General features: G+C 42.4%; 1 protein-coding gene across 2 annotated transcripts in view; it reads left to right on the top strand.

Moving 5' to 3' along the window:
- Gpc6 (glypican 6) overlaps window positions 1-15,306 on the top strand; it is a 951,185-nt gene that overhangs the window by 838,011 nt on the left and 97,868 nt on the right. For both annotated transcript variants that reach the window (XM_050150388.1, XM_050150389.1), the window contains one exon: window positions 11,709-11,839. In XM_050150388.1, the coding sequence (XP_050006345.1) occupies window positions 11,709-11,839 (131 nt within the window). The remainder of the gene's footprint in view (window positions 1-11,708; window positions 11,840-15,306) is intronic.

The following is a 15,306-nucleotide window of genomic DNA, read 5'->3' as shown; positions in this document are numbered from 1 at the left end:
TGTCTTCTCGCTTCCCTTGTCCGCTGCACGAATTTCCAGGACTCTGATTATTAATTATCTCCATTTAACTTTGTTTCTCTGCTTGGGCCTGGCCCATCGATCGTCTTACCCGTACCTACTCTCTTTTGGCTTTTTTAGGACCCTTGTTTATGTGCTTTAGCGAGTGCTCTTGGTGCTGCCTTGGTCTCCTCTAGCTCACCCAAGCTTCTCATATAGTCGCTTGACCTGTGAGATGTTTACAAATCCAAACATTTGGCAGCAGCAGTGTTGAGTAGAAAGTCAGTTGACAATTCACTTCCTAAATTATTACTTAGGTTTAGTGGATAGTATTAGTTACTGTTTATGTTAAATCTATCTTGAGGTTAAGCCATAAACTTGTTAGTATACTTGCTTTTGACAGAATAATTATCATTTCTGTATAATTAAAATTCTTTTTTGGAGCCATTGAAAAAGCTGGAGATGTAGTTTATTTGATATTATATTTATATAGCATGAAAAAAAGCTCGGGCTTGGATCCTCAGAACCACATAAAGCCATTACCCTTGGATATAGGAAGACAATAATATCAATGTTATTCTCAGCTTCATAGTGTGTCTGAGGCCAGCCTGGGCTAGCTAAATCTGTTGGATAAGCAAATGAAACAAACCTGAAAGCAGAACTGCAATTCACAAAACCCAGTTTACTCTTGCTTTGCATCTGCTTGCATTCCACAGATTAGAGATCAGCAAATAGCAAGCCATGCTTATAAACTTCTTCAAAATTCCCTTCAGGCTCACTTGAGTGGAAGGTTATTATTGTTAATAATTCAATAATTAACTTTAAAGGAATATACTGTACTCTGCCTTGTTGGACAGAAAATTGCTTGCAAAAGGTAAAGGACTTAACATTCTGAATTTATTATTATTATTATTCTGCAATGGAAATGTGTGTTTAAGACACACACTTGCAACTGATGCATAGCCAAGATGAAGGTCTACAAGGAATGTTTGTCTTTGATAAATCATCTTGGGTTTGATTCTGCAGATGGCAGCCTGGAAAAGTAGGCAAACAATAAATCGAACACAGACCAAAACATATGTCCGTATATAATCAACATGTTCCAATACATATATTTATGCCTGCTACTTTTTATTAGAGTGACTTAGGCATCAATGTTCCTATATGACCACGAGCGGTGCGTCCACCCACTGAGATTGAGGGACTGATCTAATGGGAGATCATTAAGGCCAGTTGGACTGGAACTGATGGAGCATGTGATCAAACTGGACTCTCTGAATGTGGCTGAAGGTGGAGGCTGACGGAGAAGACAAGGACAATTGTGCTGGGTTTTGATTCTACCGTATGGACAGGTTTTGTGGGAGCCTAGTCTGTTTGGATGCTCACCTTCCTGGACCTGAAGGAAACAGGGATGACCTTGGACTTCCTATAGGGTAGGAAACCTTGATTGCCCCTTGGACTAGAGAGGCGGAGGAAGGGGGTGGGGGGAGGGGAGGGAAGTGGGAGGAGGGGATGAGGTGGAAATTTTCAATAAAAAAATAAATTAAAAAAAAAATATATAAAAAAATCCAAACATTTAAATTAGCAAGTGGGAATGGATGGTTCTGTTACCATATGTATGAGTCTGGGTCTGAGTACCAGAGCCTAAAACATTTAAACACAAGGAAGCAATTCATTTCCAGTTCTAAGTTTACAATGAAATACAGACCATCTACTAAAACAGCTACCTTACAAGTTTAAGTCTGTAAAAGGACAGGGACCCAGATATGTTCTTTTACCTCCATTTATATCCCTATTAAAATTCCATATAAAGTGTAAGTTTGAACCTTTCCTGTTTATTAATAAAAATGAGCACTTGCTATACTTAGTTCTCAGATGAATAAATTATGAGATGTAAAGGAATCTATCTTAAGTAGCTAATCACGAATAGCGACAGATCAGAGATAGGGAGAATCTTTAATACTGGTTCATATCTGTGAATCTAAGAAGCATCAATAAAACAATGATGTGACATCAAGATAGCCCAGTGGATAAAGGGTCCTGCCGTCAACCCCGTTAGCCTGAGTCTGAGCCTGGGACTCTCACAGTGGGAAGAGCCATTCACGGCTCCATTTCCCGCAACTTGTCCCCCACTCCCCATGCACACCGTAGCGTGTTCTCCTATGAATGCACACAAAATGAATAAATGAACATGTAATTAAAATTCTAAGACTGATAACATAAAATCTGATACACTCATGACATGAAATCTCACATAACTGGTAAAGAGTATGTTTTCAAAGAGTGAGCCTGGGATATCGAACTATATATATGCTGTTGCACTGGAAATAAAGGGTTAAAACTGCTTATGTGACCCGAGCTTCATGTATGTACCCGAGAATTGACAGCTAGAAAGGCGTCGCCCGAAACATTCCCTGTGTTCATTTTTGTATTGATAAATGGCAGATGGTATTTCCTTCTCTTCCTTGACTATCTCTTTCCTTTTTGTTTTGCCAAAAAAAAAAAAAAAAGTTGCAAAATGCTTTGAAATTAAAGAAATCTCCTAAGAGAGTAGTTGAAGTATGTCTCTCAAAAATAAGCATATGAAGTTACCCTTCATACTGTAGCAGGTGTCCCCTATTTGTTCCCTCCCCCAGTCACAACCACCTTCAAAATCTAGAATGTGACACTGAATTTTCACAATCATCAAAGTTACTTTCCAGCACTCAGTCTAGAAGATCTGAGTAGTAAAAGGAGACGTGGGAAATCTCGGTCCTCATCATGCACCCTGTGAAAGCAGCCGGCTTGAGCTCCCAGGCGTCTTCGCTGATAAAGGAGCATGGCCAGGGATGTAAATTTTTGCTCTGTTTTTCTCAAAAACCGGGTCCCACCGTGTGGGCTAAACTGGCCTTGAACTTCTGATCCTCCCACCTCAGTCTCTCTGGTACTGGAATGGCAGACATGTGCTATCATGCCCAGCCAGAGTGAGTTATATATGGTTTCCTGGAGCAAGCAGTGGTTTTCCTAACTCACCCTGATTAAACACACACACACACACACACACACACACCACACACACCTGAGACTCAAGAAGGATTCCTAGGCTAAACTGCCCAATGCAGACAATCCCCTGGTTTAATGCAGGGTAGTTCCTGCCTATCCCGACCAGGCCCACCCTAACAATGCCCAGCCATAACACTTTGGACAAGTTATTTCACCTGCAGACTTGTAGTTTCCACAGCCACTGAAGGAAATAACGGCTGCTTCCTCTTCAGTTGGAAAAATAAAATGAATCTCTATGACCTAAAGCTACGGGGCCATTCCAAGGCCTCTTGAAAATAAGCACCCTTGTGCCTTGGTGCTCTCCTGCCCGTCTCTTCCCCTCTCTCCCGCTGATTGGAAGGGGATCTTCGTCTCCACGTGGAATACTTTGGAGACCACTTTACGCCAGAGGTATAAGGCAGGAAGTAACAAAGGCCATCCTGTCATTTCACGCAGTGAGTCTGAGATGAAGTCACAACCTCAGGACATGAGTTCTGTTTGGAGTTTTTGTTTGTTTGTTTGTTTGTTTGTTTGTTTGTTTGTTTCTTCTCCCTGTTTTTAAGCCATCGGTCACTTTCTTCTGGGTTTGGTGACCCATAGATAGAGGACACATAGCCATTTAAAAATATTTTTCATTTTGGTTCAAATGGCACTAAGCAACAAAATAATAAAAAATAATCTATTTCTTTAATAATACGAGCACACACAAGCAGGAGGAAAAGGCCCCATTGCTCACTCCTTCACCTTCTAATCACTCTGCACCCAGTGGGGAATTCTGACCGCACACCTGACTTTTCATTTGTTTATTTTTTATTGGTTCTGAGAGAGATTTGTCATCCATTCCTTGGCAGGTTGCAAGTACTTATACTTCAGGAATAAATGGCCTCTTGGGCTGCTTTGCTTTATTAACTTTTGGGGCAATGGAGGGATGAAGAAAAGAATTACTTCAGTGGGACACGCAGGCAGAGTATGGGGCAATGGAGGGACAAAGAGGAGAATTGTTTGAGTGTGATAGGCAGGCAGGAAGTTGAGACTTTTGCACTTTAGTGACACTTGGGAATGTTTTCTGATAGCAGACCAAGAAGACAGAGAAAGGGCAGTGTGTGGGAGAAGGGCTGCGGGACAGCCAGCAGCCAGCACTGCCTGCATGTCAGACTGAGGAGGCCCCCAAGATCTCTGTGATTTGGCTTTGCCATCTAGAACACAAAGGCATTACTGTCCTTTTGCAGGAAGGTTTTGTGGCTTCAGGAATGCTGATTAACTCCAACCTTCAAAATTAACTCAGTTGAAAAAAGAAAGAAAAAAGGAATTTTCTGCCTACACTGATTTGATACCGACCTAGCTGTGGAAGCTCACACCTGTAATCCAGTACTCAGGGGGCTGGAGCACGGATAGCGCTGGGAGTTTGAGGCCGGTCTGGCCAATGTAGGGAGTTCGAATTATGACTGGAAAACAGAGTGCGACTTTACTTCAAAACACCAACAACAGATTGGAAGAACCACCTGGGTAACTCGCCCTGTAGACTTATTTATGTCACCAAGCATCATGATGTCAGAATCTACACAATAGGAGAGAAGAACTCCCCTAACGTTGTCTTCTGACCCCCACACCAGACTCACAGTACAAGCAGGCACTCGCGCGCACACACGCGCACACACACACATACACACGCGCGCGCACAAACACACACACACACGGGGTGAAGGGATAATTGTCATTTGAAAGATGTTATTCTCAGGCAAGAAGATTGCCAAGAGGGCAAGGCCAGCCTGGGATCCAGTGTGAATTCCAAGCCATCCTGGGCTACAAGGTGAAACCCTGTCTTAAGAAAACCAAGAATGAAACAGAGTGTAATAATCATAGATTCCCAATCACTTTCTGTGTTCCACGCCTGTGCTGCACTAAATTCTCACAGCAGAGCAGGGAGCATCCTCATAAGGGGGAGCAGAAAAGAATAGTAACGCCAGTGGAGAGTAAGAAGGTGCCCAGAATCAAAGTCTATGACTGGTGCCATCTGCCCTCTGGCCTCACACACATCTCAAAATCACACCTCCTACCCACTGACTACCTCCCTGACATAACACAGAATCCACCCAAGGTGTTTGGGATTCATAGAAGTTCAGGGGTACCACACATGGTCCTGAGGCATGAACAGCAATGTGTGTGTTTGGTACTGTATGAAGGACTATACTGGATTGTGATGCCCATGTGGTAACTCCTGTGTTACCAAGGAAAGCTTGAGAAGAAGTTGATTGAAATGTGTGTGTGTTGTGTGTGTGTGTGTGTGTGTGTGTAAAAATATTTTCTCTTGAGCCTTTTAAAATTTTGCCTTTTAAAATAGCAATGCCCATCAGTAAATGAAGCTCTAGGCATTGGAGGATCAAGTGAGAGTGACCAGTAAGTTGGTTCAAGCTCCACTGTCTCCATCAAAGGAGCTTCTTCCCTTCTTGGGGGTTCCCATTTACCAACCAATGACCAATTGCTTGTTCTAAATGAGTCCACGGGAGCTCCTAACGAAGCTTCAGATAGACGGTTCTTCTCTCAGGGAGGTCTGTGCCCCTTAAGGTCCGTCATTCATCCTCAAAGCAGAAACTGGGGGTTGCTGTGAATTACTTGGACAATTCAAGACTCAAATTACATAACAATTTATTCATATGGAAAATAAGTCCTAAAATTTTAAATGAAGAGTCACAGTTCATAGCAGACACTTTGATGTCCCTCAAGTTAGTGATTTGCTTATTCTTTGTGTCTTTGTGTCTTATGATGTAACTAAATGTTCTTTGTGTCTTGTGATGTAACTAAATGCTTCCAAAGTGTAAAATAGCAGAGAGGCAGAGTTTACATGAATATATTATATTTTTATGAAATACAATGTATCATGCTTCTGAAAAGGGACTGCCTGGAAAGTGTCCTGTGGATTCTGATTTTTGTACTGTGCAAGGACAACTGGTGAATTATTCCCTCCCTTGATTTGCATTTTCTTTTTCAGTGTCAAAGCAAAATAAGCCTCTTGTTTGTGCTGGCTTCCGATTAAATTAGATTTTATATTTGTTCTTTCCTCCCGAATTTGGTTTCAGAGTAAACAGTTATTTTCATTAAAATCTCTCTTTGGCTTCAGTCCTTTCGTTATTGTAATGTTTCTGGGTTGCTCCTGGTTTTGTTGTTGTTGTTGAATCTGATCATCTGTGCCGAGTTCTAAATTGTATTTAGTTGCTTCGCGTTCATTCTTGATTGTTTACCTTCCTTTGTGGTCCCACGATTTCTTTAGTTAAACCCGATTGCTGTCAGGGTCCGATCCTTCCTCAAGGTATTTTTATGGTGCTGGCTTGCTTGCCAATTTGCTGTTTGCTGACTGCAGACAAATTACAAGGAAGAAACAGAGCTGACATTCATTGCAGAAATTATTTTGAAAGTTAGTGGCTAACATGGAGTCTTGAAAAGCAGCGGAAACAAACTTTCTTGACCCAGCCAAAAATATCCACATTCTTTGGGAGGGGCAGTAGAGTTAACCTAGCAATAACCTTCAGCAGGGACAAAACCAGTCCAGCTTTTCAATTTCAAGCTCGAAGAACTAAAAAGTTATTTCTGCCTAATAAAAAAAAAAGTACAATATGATTTTAAGTTCCCACCCAAACTCTTCATCTATGTTAGAACGTGTCAAAAGCCACCCAGGGTCCATTTATCCTATAGCCACTGCTAATAAAATTTCACAGGTATTTGTAGCTGTACATGCGGAAGGGGGAGATGGAGGGGAAGTTTTAGGGTGGAAAGGTGAAGTAGAAAGCTTTTATTAGGTTTCTAGAAGAAAATACAGATTTTTTTTTTAAAAAGTTGTACCATTGCTCACTTAACCAATGTTCACTAAATACGTCTCAGACACCAGGCACAGTCACATCCCTGTGTTCACGGGGTCAGAATCCAGGACCCCTCGGGTGCCAGGCTCCGCAGGTGCCCAGGGCCCTTATGGAAGCACGCACATTTGCATGTAACCTACAAACGCCCTCCCTTCCTCCAGTTCACTCACAATATCTAATGCAATGTAAATGTTATGCAAACAAGTTGTTACACTGTATCACTTAGCAAGTAATGAGGGGGGAAGAAAGTCTGCACATGTTGAGGAATATGCAAATTCTTAAAAAAGACTTCCCATCTGAGGTTGGTTGAATCTGTGGACATAAAACCCACAGGCAGTGACAGCTAAACACCCTGTTGCAGAGTTTGGGACAATAAACAGAACAGATGACAGACGATGTCTTGTCTCATTATGGTTTGGGTCTGAGAGGTACCCCCAAAGACTTTTGTTTTAAAAATTGTTCCGCAGATGGTAGTGTTATCTTGGAGGATTCCGGAAAGCCCTATGGAGTAGGTTACTAAGGCAAGCCTGTGAAGGATGGACCCTATTCCTGCTTCCTGTCGTACTCTGCTTCCTGGCCTGAGAAGCCTCTGCCACTTACTCCCACTGCCATAAACTGAGCCGCCTCTCTGCTAGGTCTTCCCCACCACCGTGGACTGAAACCCTCTAAATCTATGCACCAAAATCAGTTCTGGCAACCTGAGTTCAATCCGCAGAAGCCACAAGAAGATGGAGGAAGAGAACTGACTTCATAACGTTATCCTCTGGCTGTAACTCATGGCCATGGCTCCACACCCGCTTCCTCAAAATACACACACACACACAACACATACACACAATGCATACACACACAACAACACATGCACACAACACACACAACACATAGACAACACAGACACACACACAACACATACACACACATAACACACACACCATATTCTAAGAGCTAACCAAGTAAAACAAAAGACTATGGAAGCCCTGTTTTTTTGAAGATAACATGGTAAAGGAAAAGGGTGGTAATAACAAATATTCACGTGATGGAGCAGACAGGGATTAGCCAGCACAGGATAGAGACAAGGTCAGAATAACTGGGGTTTCATAGAGTTAAAAGAAGCTGCTTTAGGAAGTTGCATTTGATAGAAGCCTAGAGAAAGCAGGATGGCATACTGTGCCAATACCTCTGAGAGAGTGTTCTAGAAAGAAGGGACAAGGGACAGTTCGTATGAGAGGTGGGGAAGTGCATAACCTATGTTCGATAACAGTAAGGTGAACATGGAGGTGAACTTCAGATGGAGAAAAGCTAGGTAATCTATGGCAGAGATTAAAAAAAAGTTTTAATAACTGACAAATTTTATTGTACAAAAATAAAATATTTGCATAGTGAAGACCATAGTAGTAGAAGTTTTTAAAAACTAGGGAAGATTGAAGGTTTCTATCAGAAAAGGTCAGGTTTTCTTCATTTCTTAAAAAAGAAAGTTCTTTTTATCAATAGGAAAATCTGAGAAGCTCAATTGAAAAAGAACTAAATGGCAATTGTGAAGAGATGGGCTTCTTCCCTGACCTGTAGAGGGGCGGGCTCACAGAAGAAGCTTTACTTCAATCAAGAAGAAAAGAAAAACTTATGAAAATGTAAATTATTTCCCCCTGCCTTTCCTTCCTTCCGCCTCCTACCACGTGCACCCCTTACTCCCTCTCAAATTTATGGCCGACAATAAGAAACCTCCTAAAGAGATTTTAGCCAATGCCATTTAGACTCCATGTTATGTCTTAGTATACAATCGAAAATCTTGTCCTTTTTCATACAGACTTTTTTTATGAGCAATGTTATTTTTTTGCTTATGATGGAAACATATATTGAGACAGATCAATGTACTGGATAATGATCATGCAAGGAAACATATAAAGCACACAGTTAAATAGCCCATAGTTATCTTTTTCTTTAATTTTATTTTTAAGTCTCTCCATGGTTCCAATACATTTCCCATACAAGAACCTTTCTTTTGGGTTCTAGCTATCTGGAGTAGTTAATCTCCACCAGAAAACCTGCTGCCAATTTTTTTGATGGGGGAGATTGGTTTTGATAAGAACATAAAACAAATATAAGCAGAGAAGGAACAATGAGCTCTCAGACATGTAACTGCCCCTCAGACTCACAAAGGAGAAAATGGATTTCACAGTGACCTGTTACAGTGACATAGCAGGCATTTTTTTCACTTAATTGATAATTAGGTCATTAAGGTCTTGTGAAATATCTGCTTTGTGAAACGACCCATGGCATATGCAGGTGAATCTGTGTTATCTAAGGAAAATACCAGAAAAAAACTGCAGGGCTTCTTTTTGTGATGTCATTCATGGTATATTCTGCTCCCTGAAGAACATGTAGGCTAGAGTCTGGAGCTGAGGGGCATGGCTGGAACCTCTTTCTGCTCCCAGTTCTGCCCCGAAGGGCTAACTCCTCCCCATTTCCCAAGGAATACAGCGGGGACTCTTATGAGATATTGCAGAAATAAAAACAGTTGGTAACACTAAGAGTGGATACTGTTTATAAAGCCCGGGGCTCTTTAAAAACATGAGTCTTTACTTTCCAGATAGTTCTACATCTTCTATATTTAAAAAAAAAAAACTCCTCATAAAATGTTTCTCCACAGCCTAATTCATTGCTCCTTTCCAACCCTGCGAATGTTTTGATGTTAGACGTGGGTTGAGCATGGTTGGGTGTGCAGTAAAAATGAAATTCAGTTTCCTCACATCACACTGTAAAACAGCTAACTATAAACAGCATTTTGCATTAATAATATATTACATTTAGAAAGCAGATTATATGATATATACACAGTATATTTCATTGTGTGCTTAAAATATTCATGCACAGAGAAAAAAATAGGGCATCTACCACGGTGCTCACGGTATTGTTCTGGGAAGTGGGGTTATGGGCATATTAGTCTTCTTCGTTTCCTTTTCTGCATTTTGTGAGCATTGTCTAATAAATGTATATTGTTCTGGAAGGGGGGATGTCTTCTAAAATGTGTTTTTAAGAGCTTAAACAGCTAAAAAAAAACTTGAGATCTATTGAGTGTCTAAGTTAAAAGTCTAGCTTATGCGGTTTAATGTGGGAGCCGTTGGCCTGAAACGGTTATTTTAAATTACACGTAACTGATTAGTTCTTCAGCCACGCTAAGCATAGCCACATGCTCACCCTCAGAAAGATGGCTGTTCCACGTCCCAGAAAGAAAGCTGATTATGAAATCATGCTCTGGCTATCACGAAGGGAGGCTGGGCCAGTGTCTGGTAACACCAGGATAGACTTCCGGTTGGTTGGCCCAGGGAAGAATGGTCCCCAGTACGCAACTCACGTCTCCCTGCCACACTCACCAGTTTCCCGACTGATAGCGACTCAATTTAACTCGAAGCAGCCCCTCGGAGCGTGCATTTTCAAGAGTGTACCACGTGGATATGTGTCAAAAGAAGCCTCGGTTTCTCAAACCGAATAAGAAAAATGTCCTTGCCCTTCTAGAGAGTGTTTTTGGAGCATAAATAGAAAGGCATTGTGGGTAGAGTGACAGCACAAAGCAAGGACATGACTGCGCTTATAAACTTCAAAACTGCTTTCCATGGACAACTAGGCCGTGCGCGTCTGCTGGGCCTTGATGTCTGTGGGTCCCAGTCCACCAGTCAGCACGTCCACATTCTGCTCTCTCCACCTTCCCAAAGAAGAGAAGCTGTGTTAGCTTCTTTCCCCATCGCCGAAGGCAAGTACTTGACAAAGGCCACCTAGTGAGAGAGAACTTGTCTCAGCTCATGGTTTCAGGAGGATTTCAATTCATCGTGGTGGGAAGACATGCTAGGGGAACAGCCTCTCCCATGGCCTCATGCAGACAGTAAGCAGAGAACTCAGGCCAGAAGAGAGGCTGCTGCAGATCTCAGAATTCCTCCCGGACACTACTCTCCACCACCCAGGCCTAAAGTCCTCCATCTTCCACAGCCTTTAAAATGGTTCCACAAGCAGGGGCCTATGCCAGTTTCTTCTCTGTTCCTATAATAAAACAACACAATCAGAAGCAACTTGTAGAAGGGAGGATTTGCTTGGGCTTCCCCCATCGTGGAGGGGAGGCGTGGCAATAGGAAGCAGATGTGGGGGGGGGGGGACTGCAAGGTCACATCTTGAGCTAGGAATGGGAAGTCGAGAGCAAACTGGTAAGAAGGCAAGGCCTTGAGCTCCCCAAGTTCGCACCCCTAGTGATATATTTCCTCCGGTGAGGCCACACCTCCTTGAAATAGACCAACTAGGAACCAGGTGTTCAAATGCCTGAGACTATGGGAGGGGGCCGTGTTTCTCAGTCAAACCAACCTGGGGCCTATTGTTTAAAACATATGTCATAAAAATAATCTGGAGATTTGAGATGCAATCCATAATGCAGATCAAAACCCATTGTCAAAATGTAGCTCATAGCTAACCAAACATTGTTTTCATTTCATGGAGAATAATTACACATGTTTAATATATTACTTTTGAACTGATTTTCTTATACTTCAAGCGTGGTTCTATGTATGTGAAATATTCCTAAATCTTCAAATGAAGTAAAGTATATTACGATTTTAAGACTTAGTCATCATTTTATTTGAATACATAAAATCTTATGAGTAAATGGTTATTTTTTTTCAGCCACTTGACTATACATGTTTGAATGGAAGTTAAAAACCCAGAGTGTCCTATTCTCAAATAAATGCTTGTAATATATAATAATATATAATATATAATCACATTCTATTATGATAGAATAGTGCATAGCTTCATTGTAATATAATAACAATAAGTGTCATGCTTGTATTTTACCAGATGCAATGCTCTTGGTGGCAGAGCGACTGGAAGGACCATTCAACATCGAGTCCGTCATGGATCCCATAGATGTGAAGATCTCCGAAGCCATTATGAACATGCAGGAAAACAGCATGCAGGTGTCGGCAAAGGTATGGCCCTTAGCAGTGTCTCTCCTAATGCATGCCCGTGGTGCAGGTGCGGTCATCTGAGAAACAGCACTGATGAGAAATGTGGGCAGGGACTGTAAATTCTAGTGCGCTGCCAGCAAGCTTCTCCTGCTGGACCACAAATTTACTTCTTCATTTAAAATGTGTAGCAAAATGGCATTGAGAAGGGAAATAAGTTTTTAGTTCGCAGCTACTCAATCATGACAAAATTTTTGGCTGCCTGAAGTTTCAGTGAGCCCCAAGTATGTCTGACTAATCTCTTCCATATGTGAGCAATTTGGGGGAATTTGATGTTGACATTTCTATACCCCCTCTGCTGCGTCCTCTCAAAACTTTTGGTTATAACATCACCTTTGTAGACGAGGCACTTGCTGTACATGGTCAACAGGAAATAGCCAAACACCTCCGTTGACCGACTTGAAGACAACGTACAACCTGCATGAATGAGCCTTTGAGGGAAACGTTCTTTTGTATATAAGAGTTGTACACATATTAGAAGGCAAGACACATCAGAGTCCATAAATCACATGAGACAGAGGTCCTGAGTTTGTCGCTGCGGGAGTGGGGCGGGGTGGGGGGAGGGGGACAGGCAGCAGGTTTCTGGCCTGTGCTTGTAGTCACCCAGCTGGAGGTAAGCAGGGCTCGCCTAGAGCAAAGTGGAGAAACCTGCAGCTGGGTTGAGCATAGTCTTCCATGGCCTCCTTTCTACCCCCTTCTCTCTACCAGCGTCTCCATGACAACAACCACCGCCTCCACCTCAACCCACTGAAATGCGCCAAGAGTTACATGATCTGCTTAGTTCAGCTTTTAAAAATGCTTTGTGGAAGGGATTTCACATATAGTCAAGGAAGAGAGGAGAAACAGAAACGCAGAGAGGGATCCACGGAGTTTCACCAGGCCCCCTTGACTGTCCTGAGTCAGACAGGGGTTGAGCTTCTCAGGGTAGACTAGGAGGAAGCTGGGTAAGGAAGACCGACCTGCATTTCACTCTCTCTCTGGGAGATGACTGAGCCTAGAGTTTTCTAGGCTTGACTCTGGGCTTTAATGAACCGGAGGTTCTCAGGTAGAGAAAGATGTTTGAATTACCATCAACTGTTGGGGAAATAGCACATTTGGGGCTTCCATGGAAGGCCATTTTCTTGCTTTACTGTAGAAAAAAAAAACCCAACTATCCATTCCTCTCAAATCCATCACCTAAAAACCAATTAGAGTTGTTTTGAGAGGCCGCACAGCCCAGCAGTGCTGGAGTAATTGAGGCTAGGGTTGGGGAAGTTAGAAATAGCTCTAGAGGAGAGGACCAAACAAACTGATGAACAGTAGATGGTCTCTACGGCCTGAGACCATCACCTACTTCTCAGAGGTAGATGCCTCTGCCCATCGTGCATGCTCATGTTCAGGCCATCCTTAATTCAGCAATATAAAGTAAATATGTATTCGCAATCCACAGTAGACGAGGCTCAGCTTCTACATCAAAGACGGTTTTTAGTAGGAAAGACAGGTAGGAAGCAGGCGAACCAGCTTATAAACAAATAAACAGTATCCTGCCAGACCATTGCAGGTGATATGAGTATGCCCCTTGCTCGCCAGTGACTGGACAGATTTTGATATAAGTTCCTCCTACTTGATTTTTCAAGAATCCCTGATTTAAAAAAAAAAAAAAAAAGTAGGATAGCATCCTACTAGTCCTACTTCCTAACCGGTCCCTTGGCTTTCTTTCTTAAAGCTTCTTAAATCTGTCCTTCATTTAGTAATTGAGGTATTTGCAAACACAAACAGGTAGAGCACTCCTGATTCGCCTTTAAGCAGCTCCCTTTTATGTCTGGGGTGGAACCCAAAGCCTGGCAAGATCTTGTGTCTTCTGCCTCTGCCTGTGTGCACAGCTCCCTGGTTTGTGTCTCAGCTTCTTGTGGCTTCCTCTGCCTATGATGTCCCTCTCTTCCGTCCCCTCTCAGCTGATCCCTCTTGTGATTCCCCTATCTGGACAATTCTTATGGCATCTGTTACAGACTGAAACTACACATCTGTTTGGTACTTTCTCCCCAGCATCCTTCTCCTGACGTCACTAGTCACAAGGGGCAAGGATCGCTGTGTGTGTCCTGTGCACCGAGAACCCATCCCTGGACGTGGTACAATAGAAACTGTTGCCAAAGGCTTGTAGAATTAATTTTAGAAGTAAGGAAGAGAGGAGGGAGGGAGGGATGGAGGAAGGGAGGGAGGGAGGAAAGAAACTCTATTAAGTTAACTCTGAAAAACTTGAAAGGAAGCAACTATTTTAGTTGACTAGTTCTTAGTTCTATTGCTTTGGGGGAAGAAAAAAAAAACACCATAACCAAGGCAGCTTATAAAGAAAGCTTTGAATTGGGGGCTGGCTTCTAACTTCAGCGGGTGAGTCCATGATATTAATGGTGGGAAGCATGGTGGCAGGCAGACAGGCTCTAGAGCAGCAGCTGAGGGCTTATATCATGAGCCGCAGGCAGGAGGCACAGAGAGGCACGGGGACAGAGGCAGAGATACATGCACACACAGAGAGAGGGGAGGCAGAGAGGGAGAGAGAGAGACATAGAGAGAGAGAGAGGGAGGGAGAGAGAGAGAGAGAGAGAGAGAGAGAGAGAGAGAGAGAGAGCAAGCCTGGTATGGATTTTTGAAATCCTCAAAGTCTACCCCCAGTGGCCCACCTCCTCCAACAAAACCTTCTCTTAATTAGAAAAACATTTCCTAATCCTTCCCAAACAGTCCCACAAACTGAGGACCAAACTTTCAAATATCTGAGCCTACGGGGGCCATTCTCACTTAAACCATTATGTTAACCAAATTCTGTTGGGCGTGTAGGCACATACCTTTAATATCAGCACTCGAGAGGCAGAGGCAGAAAGATCTCAAGGAGGCTGAGGTGCCAACCTGATCTGCATAGTGAGTTTCAGGCCAGATCTGAAACCCTGTCCACCCTACTCCTCTCCCCCCACACACACAGGAAAAAGAAAGAGAAGAGAGAGAGAGAGAAAAAAAACAAATCCAAAGAGTGTATTGCCTAGATTATATTCTTTACAATACATACATCTTTATTTAAAAAAAAAATAATTCTGTTTATTTACAGAATACCGCATGATGTTTTACAATATTTCTACCTTGTAGAAATGCTAAATCAAGCAAATGGGCAGGACATTTTCACATCCTGGTTCTTTTGTTGTTGTTGGCGGTGGTTGTTTGATTGATTGGTTGGTTGCTTAGTCGGTTTGTTGGTTTTGATGTAGATGTGTGCATGTGTGAGTGTGTGTGCTGAGAAATCTACTCTTGAAGCAAATTTCAAGCATGTAAATTATTATTAAGTGTAATTTAAATGGAGTAGTCTACCAGAAAATTCTCTAAGAGGTCAATGAGATGGGATTTTTACCAGCAAAATATGAATAGGATATTTTAATGGAATTTACTTAACTGTATCATAATAGTAC

This window comes from Alexandromys fortis, unplaced genomic scaffold (genome assembly GCF_014885135.2).
Source record: "Alexandromys fortis isolate MF-2015 unplaced genomic scaffold, M_Fortis_MF-2015_v1.1 scaffold_66, whole genome shotgun sequence".
NCBI lineage: Eukaryota > Metazoa > Chordata > Mammalia > Rodentia > Cricetidae > Alexandromys > Alexandromys fortis.
This window is presented reverse-complemented; position numbering and strand designations above follow the sequence as displayed.